General features: G+C 38.6%; 1 protein-coding gene across 2 annotated transcripts; it reads right to left on the minus strand.

The window, feature by feature from the left end:
- Positions 1-533: 533 nt before the first annotated feature.
- On the minus strand, positions 534-7,592 carry coq4 (coenzyme Q4 homolog (S. cerevisiae)). Of its 2 annotated transcripts, none has more exons than XM_085463800.1 (7): positions 7,461-7,592; positions 5,773-5,925; positions 4,662-4,758; positions 3,560-3,662; positions 3,313-3,442; positions 2,731-2,824; positions 534-1,091 (listed from the first exon to the last, which is right to left on the minus strand). In XM_085463800.1, exons 1-7 carry the CDS (start codon positions 7,522-7,524, stop codon positions 911-913), a joined length of 822 nt encoding a protein of 273 aa, XP_085319926.1. In that variant the 5' UTR covers positions 7,525-7,592; the 3' UTR covers positions 534-910. The 2 variants fall into 2 exon arrangements, with proteins under 2 accessions (XP_085319926.1, XP_085319925.1); XM_085463799.1 differs by having other exon boundaries at positions 5,773-5,928.
- Between the last annotated feature and the right edge of the window lie 28 nt (positions 7,593-7,620).

Genomic DNA, 7,620 nt, shown 5'->3' on the forward strand with positions numbered 1-7,620 from the left:
AGGGTGTCGTGCATTGAAATCTGCTGCAATGACCGGGTTACTGCGTTCACCAGATATCAACACAATTTCGATCCGCTCCTCACGTGTTAACCTCTTCAACATGTCAATGGCTGTGAACAAAGAGAAACTTGTAAATAACTCATGAAAGAATAAAGTTACGTTGAAACCAAGCACACCATAAGTTTGATGTGTCACATGGTCCTCTTCCTATTGAAAAAACAAAAGTTGTATCCAAGATGGCTGACTTCTAAATGGCCACCATGGTCACCACCCATCTTGAGGAGTTTGCCCCCTCACATATACTAATGTGCCACAAACAAGACTTTGATATCACCAACCATTCCCATGTTATTACAGTGTATCCGTATAAATGGCCCACCCTGTAGAACACAGAAAGTGAAAAGTACCAGGCGATAAAACAAAAAGTCAGAATACCCCTGAGAGCACATTTCAAGTTTCAGTTAATGAGCAATGACAGATGAACAAGTGCAGATATTTTGTGTAAATACATCTTTCTGTAAAAGTACCACAAATCCAACTTAAACACTGTGATGTATTTCACTGTATCCAATGAACTCTGCCACATGCACACAATAGAAAACACAGTGGCTGAGGTCACAACTTCTGAGCAAAAAGTAATATTAGTGTCAAAAAATAAGCCTGTTTTAATAACTACAACAACTTTAATAATTCTAGTTACATGGCAGAATCAGACACAAATAAAAGCGTCTCATCAGCTGAGATCATCTTCCGTTAAAACCAGAAAAACAGGACAGGAGATTTTTCAAATCTTTGCAGAGGGAAATTCTCCCTTCCCCCCAGCATTACAAATTTCCACAGAATCTTTTACATATTTCTGGTTTAGTCTCTTGTAGAGCAATTTCCAGAACATTCATTATGTTTTCCCTCTTCAGGTCTTCTTCTTCTTAGCCTTTGGTATGACAGGAGGTGGCTCGATGTTGAGCTCTCGCCGGAGGTCCTCGAGGCTCTGCTCCCAGCGCCTCTCGTAGAAGATGCTGAGGACGCAGCGAGCACACCGTCCGTTCTGGAGAGCCCACGGGCCCAAAGATGTAAAGAGTGACTGTAAACGACTGGGAGAAGGAGGAAGAAGGAAGATGAGAGCGTCATATAACAATAATGAGGAAACCTGGCCAATAAACAACAAAGTCCCCTGATACTGAGGAAGTTCACAGGTATTAAATGAGGAAGACTTTATATTTGCAGGAAAACAGCCGACATACATTTCATCATCCCACACCCACGCACAATTTAGTCACTTACAGGATTTTACTGCTTCCAGATGTTTTATTTTGGACTTTTTACACTGTATCCACTAAATCTGAGTACAAAAGGACTTCTGATCATCTCGATTAGTTTCTCCATTGTGCTGAACTGAAAGTGAAGAACTGTTATAAAGACGAGGCGGTCATTCGGTGATGACAGTAAATGCAAGTTTGGCTTCTGGGTAACTGAGATGGTTTATTGCTTTTTATTTCAAGAAACAATGACACGTCAAATACTCCAGAAATGGACTTAAATGGATTTACATACACTACATTGCCAAAAGTATTCACTCGTCTACTTTCACAAGCATATGAACTTGAGTAACATCCCATTCTTAATCCATGGGGTTTAACATATTGGCCCACCCTTTGCACCTATAACAGCAGAGTGCATGCTTAGGTACTTGATTTTATTCACCTGCTGCCATGGAAGTGATCAGAACACCTGAAAATGATTTGGATTTGGGAGTGAACACTTTTGTCTACAATCTAACATTCACTTCCATCTCCACTTGGAGAGTGGTCCGGGTTTTCACTTCTCCCTCTGGCTCCCTTTTTATTCTCATATTTCACGAGAACAACTGATTACAACATTGAATTCCTTCCTGTTGAGCTTGCTGTTCCCCTTTTAGAACAATATTTATCTGATCTTTAATAGCTGGATTTCTTTCTCTCTCTCTTTTTTTTTTTTAGCTAGATTTCTGTTGCAGGAAGAGAGCTGACTTAAAGTCTGGGTTAGTTACCAAGGTAACAGATGCTCTGGTGGGGTTTTTCACTGAGCCCTGAGTTTCTCTCTGACTCTTCCCCTCTTGCTGAGGCAGCTCTGATTTCATTTCCTTTAATATGAAAGCCATCCACAGAGCGCATCGATGTTCATGCTGAAGTTCCAGTTAAATATAAATTCTTTAGCCTTTAATGTGACCGATTTGTTATTAAATAGTAATGGATGTAGAGCACAGCTTTATATTTGTATCATTAGTTATTATTAATCTCTGGCTTTCTTCGGTGTGTCATTCCTAACTGAAAGCAGCAGATGCCTGGTTCTCCTGGAGGTTTACTTCTGTTAAAAGGGAGTTTTTCTTTCATCCTGTTAGTCATTGGTGGGAAATCTTGTTGTTTTTTTCTCTGTGTTATTGTAGGGTCTTTACCTTAAAACATAAAGCACACTGAGGTGACTGTTGTTCTGATTTGGCGCTTTATAAATGAAACTGAATTGAATCGAAATACTGCATTAAAATGGAGAATCCTGGCATCAGAGCTCCACTGATGATGTCACATTTTTTCATAAGCTGCACAAAAATGTAATCATATAAGGAGTTTAGTTCTAAACTCAACATTATTGCTGCTTTTTGAAACAGACGTCAGCCTGTAATCAGACTCAACCCAGCACTTACAGAAATTTCAGCAAGTCAGTCAAACTGTAACTCTCCTGTTATCCCAACTATACCTTGCATTTAGCCGTAGTGGCCCTAGCACAGCTCCAAGAGCACACATGGGAAGCCCGGTCTGAGTAGCTTCAAACCATTTCACAGCGACTTCACCTGAACGGAAGACACAGAAAAGGACACAAACATGCAAATTAAAGATTAAATTAGGAGAAAGAAAAGGAGAAGTTGTCAGCCAACAGTGTATTAAAATAACTTCTGTGTGAACCCTATTTCTCAGAGTTTTTGGCAGGTTTATTCTGATATAGAATTGGTCAAATAGGAGATGCCTGCAAAACTGAAAACTCAGGTCAACACTTTATATCAAATGGACTTAAAATGTATGTTTAGAGATTTGTAGGTTTGTAGAGACAACTGGATGAGAAAACTTGGGAGCGAAGAAATGAAGTTCAAATCTTTTTGCTGTAAAACTGGAAACATTTGTTCAGGCATGCACAGAATAACTCTCACTGACATACAATTAGGTATGCACTATATAAAGACAATGCGTGGCTTGGCTGTGAAGTTTCTATAAATAAACCTTTACTTTGATAAAAGTAAATGTCAGAAAATAGCATTTTCAGATTACACAGAACTCGACTCACCCAGCATGTTAGTGGGCATGCCCAGTAAGGTGTGCAGCAAGTCGTGGACCTCTCTGTATCTCTGCATGACATAAGCTAGCTCCTCGTTGTCCACGAACTTCACGTCTGCTCTTGAGTCAGGAGTCACATCCTGAGGGAAAAATTCAAAAACGGAAGAAGGAAGGAAGCGTGTTTATACCAAACAATAAGTGTTTACAAATGCACAAAAAAACAAGTATATATGCACATCACATCAGCAAATACTCACATTGTCCTCCAGAAATCTGAGGTATTCCCTCCCAAAGGAGCCGTCAGGCAGCGAAGCCATCTTTGTCAGATCGAGCGTAGACAGCCGGATCCTCGGCCTTTCTCTGCAAGATCAAATCAAATAAGAATAAAGCGCAACACTAATTCCAAAAAAGCTGTGATGCTGTGTAAAATATAAATAAAAACTAATGCAATGCAAGCTTAACCATATAGAATGTTTAAACTGTGAAAAACTGAAACCAGCTGCTGGACTTTTGGATTCCAGCTGCTCAGCAGTCCTGGGTCTTCTTTGTCATATTTTCACTTTAGCATCGTCTTGCTTTCAGGCCTTCCCTGAAAAAGACATCATCTGGATGGGAGCGTATATTGCTCTAAAATCTGTATATACCTTTCAGTTGCTTGATGTTACCTCTCCAGATGTGCACTGTTGCACTCCCATACCATTAGAGAGAGATGCAGGCGCTGATAACAAATTGAATAGTCGCTCTCCTCTTTAGTCTTGCAGCATCCATGTTTTCGCCCCAAAGATTCTAAATTTGGATTTTTCTGACTACAGAACTGTCTTTGTCTTTGCCTCGATCCACTTTAAATGGATAGCTTAGAGAAGACAGCAGGGTTCCTGCCAGGGTCCAAAAACACCAGAAATGTAGTACTAATTTTGGCCTTGCCTATGTGCACAGAGATTTCTCCAGATTCTCCAACTAAACTGTTGATGATGAGCAACTCAAAGTTTTCACAATTTTACACTGAGGAACATTAATTCTGAAACTGTTCAATGACTTGTAGATGCAGTTTTCTGCAGACTGATGAACCTCTGACCATCTTTACTTCTGAGGAATGCTGCTTCTCAAAGATGCTCTTTTTATACCCAGTCAGGTTCCTGCCATCAAATTATAAAAATGATACATTTTCTCTGTTTAAACATTTAATTTGTTGTCTATGTTCTATTGTGAATAAACTACGGGTTTATCAGATTTGCACATCACACCATTGTGGTGTTTTTTTTTTTTTTACATTTTAAACAGCGTCCTTCGAAGACAGGACACATATTTTTAATGTGCCCGAAGCAGAAAGCACTATGACGTTCTGCCACACTGACTCACGTTAGGACAGCGTAGCCTTCAGGGTCATTTCTCATCCTGTCCCTGAGCTTTATGAGTGCTAGGTGTCCCGTTGTCTCCCCCAGGACTGCAACCATGTCTGTAAAGTACCCAGAGTTTCATGAAATCCAAGGGCACCGAGTTCAACATCATGACAGTACAGTGAAAAGTTGACGATATTTTTATTTACAGTAAAGAAACCATGTGTTAATTCTAAACAGGTCACTACTGTTTACTCATCATGGAAGCAATACTCAGAAACTTCACAAACTTTTAATCAGTCTGCTTTAAAGACGGAGCTGGGAAAGACCTCTGTGCCTGTGAAAAATGCATTTTTAAAAAAAAATCCATTTATTTATCAATTTATTTTTGGACATGAATCGATACTAAGCAGTGGATGTCATGAGAAACCTCACTAAATGTCAGCTGACAGGTGTTATGACTCTGTTCCTTCATTGGAGTTTCAGGGTAACTAATATGTGGCTGTAATTTGTATTTAGTCTCATTTTTGTTTCCAAGACATTTTAAGTCACGTACTAAAGGTCTCCAGAGAATAAGCCCTTGAGGATGAATACAAAACGCTTTATCAGTACATGGGAAAAGAAACTAATCAGTGGTATCATTTCTGAAAAATGGAAAACAATCCCACAATCTGAAGCCACATCAAGGTCAGACTTGTTCACATCCCTATCAGTTGGAGACTGGCTGACATCAGTTTTACCAAGAAGCCTGAATTCCTCAAAGTAGCAAAATACCAAAAATACACAGCTTTTTTTATTCTTACATATTTTGTGCTACTTTGTTCTTTTTTGGAGATCGAGAAGACAGTTTGTACAGTGAAAACACTGGCTCAAAAAATACATGTAAATTAAGGTTAGGCTCCGATCTCTGTGATTCAGACACAAAGGCAAAAAAGTTCAAATGTAAATTTTGGCACTAAATTTTATACAGTTAACTCCAAAGCCCCTCAACCCAAAAACAGCTGTGCTTTAAGGTTTATAACTGACCTTGTAAACAGCACTTTGATTAAACATCCTCATCTTAACCGATTTATAGTCCCTAACACACAGAAAGAAAATCAGTGCACACGGAAATGCTCACGTGAGTGTCTCACCATGTCTGTAGGGGTTTTGCAGTGCCGCCACACCTGACCCAATGGACAAGAGAGCTTTTTGAACGGTGGTGGTGGGAATATGTCCAGGGTACAGTCCATCGTAGTGGATGTTTGCAAACTCAGTGCTGCTGCTGTGCAGCTGCTGAACACAAACTACTACGGAAAAGATGGAGTGGTATTAAATGCTGCACTATTCTATAGAGACATATTTATTCTATTGCTGTTATAACAAAAAACAACTAAACCGATTATTGATAGTGGAGTGTCCAAATACCAAAACCTTTATGGCAGGATAAACCATTCAGATCATTTATTTGTAGTAACAGACTGCACTGCACATCAAAGTTATTAGAGTTAACTAAAACTAGAGGGGAAAAAAGAAAAAAGTTTTAATTAAGTAAAATTAAAATAAAAACTAGACTTTTGAAACAGATTAAAACTAAATTAAATGACTTTTTTGAACCTGGAAAACTGACTAAAATTACATTTAAATAAATACAGAGGAAATATCCTCAGTAACTATCTGTTAGTATGGCAAATATTTTATAATAGCTTGGCTGATGAGGCATTGATGGATATGTGTATTGAGACTCTGGATGTCTTGAACAATGTGAATCAACTGCTTTCAAAAGATGTTTTTTTTTTACTTAATTTTTATTAACACTTAAAAAATTAGTCATTCATTGTTATATTACAGTTGTCACATTTACAGTTATGGCGGCAGAATATAGCATTCACAAAATTACTTTTCTATAATAATAATAATAATAATGCTTAAATATAAATAAATCTAAAAATGAAAATTATAAATAGATAGATGAAGCTAATGTGTTTCTCTCCCTTCATTGTTCAAATAATGCAAAAATAGGTCTCCGTCTCCTCATAAACAAGTCTTTTCGAGATATGTTCCATTAGTTAGAGTTCCCAAATTCTAACTGCAACCACATATGATATGATGGAGGGTTGTGTTTCAGCCATCAGACGAGTTTTTATTGTAATACCTGCACTGATTTTCCTAAAGCTTTCCTCTAATGTGTGGCCTCAATGTAACAAAGATTATAGGGACTAAAAGTAACACTGAAACCTGTAAAATTAAGTATTTTCAAGCAATAAAACCTACCTGAACTTAAAGTGAAAAACTGATTGACGTAAGTGATAAAATCAAAAACTAAAACACAAAACAATAATGACAACAATGTTGGCTCCTTCTGAGAGAAGAAAGCCACAGTCCTGTCTTGTGTATGTGTTTTGGCAGAAACGTGTGCTTAATTTACGTCACATTTTGAGTCTGTACACGCCATGAATGATCTGCATGAGCTACAAGAGCATAGATAGCTCCATAAACACATGGGACACAAAGCTGGAGAACACTTTGATTTATATGAATTATAAATCACTGACATTCAGCACTGTTTGATGACGTGTCAAAAGATCATCCCAGTGTAGTGTATGTGTTGTTCGCCTGCTACAACGTTTTCTTTAAGAGTGATTCGGTAAACAATGATGAACATTTCCCTGACGTTAAGCTAACAGTTGGTTGACATACTGCTAAGTAACGCGTAGCCCTGTGCCTGGTGTATGCTGACAGCAAGGCTCCCACACTACTTCTTTCCTTTATCAACTTACCACCAGGTTTATTTTTAAGAACACTAAGCTGTAACACAGAGGACACCTGCTTAAACTCGTACCTTTAGAAACTGTAAAACAGTGTCGCCGCCGGTTGATCCATCGGAAGGGTATCAGCGGCCACATTCTTTTGCGGTAGTACGCATGCGTGAGTGGAGCACTTGTTTTCGGCTTCGGAGCAGCCCAAACTACGTTGAGAGGGGTGGCTTTGGGCTTTCATAT

This window comes from Copadichromis virginalis, linkage group LG7 (genome assembly GCF_057382275.1).
Source record: "Copadichromis virginalis isolate Kocher_CV1m ecotype Utaka linkage group LG7, C_Virginalis_male_GT1.1, whole genome shotgun sequence".
Lineage (NCBI taxonomy): Eukaryota > Metazoa > Chordata > Actinopteri > Cichliformes > Cichlidae > Copadichromis > Copadichromis virginalis.

Coding starts and splice junctions, on each gene's coding strand:
- coq4 (XM_085463799.1), bottom strand. CDS start 7,524: ATGTGGCCGCTGATACCCTTCCGATGGATCAACCGGCGGCGACACTGT. Junction 3,663..4,661: donor GAAGGCTACGCTGTCCTAAC/GTGAGTCAGTGT, acceptor TTGATCTTGCAG/AGAAAGGCCGAGGATCCGGC. Junction 1,092..2,730: donor CCACTACGGCTAAATGCAAG/GTATAGTTGGGA, acceptor TCCTTCTCCCAG/TCGTTTACAGTCACTCTTTA.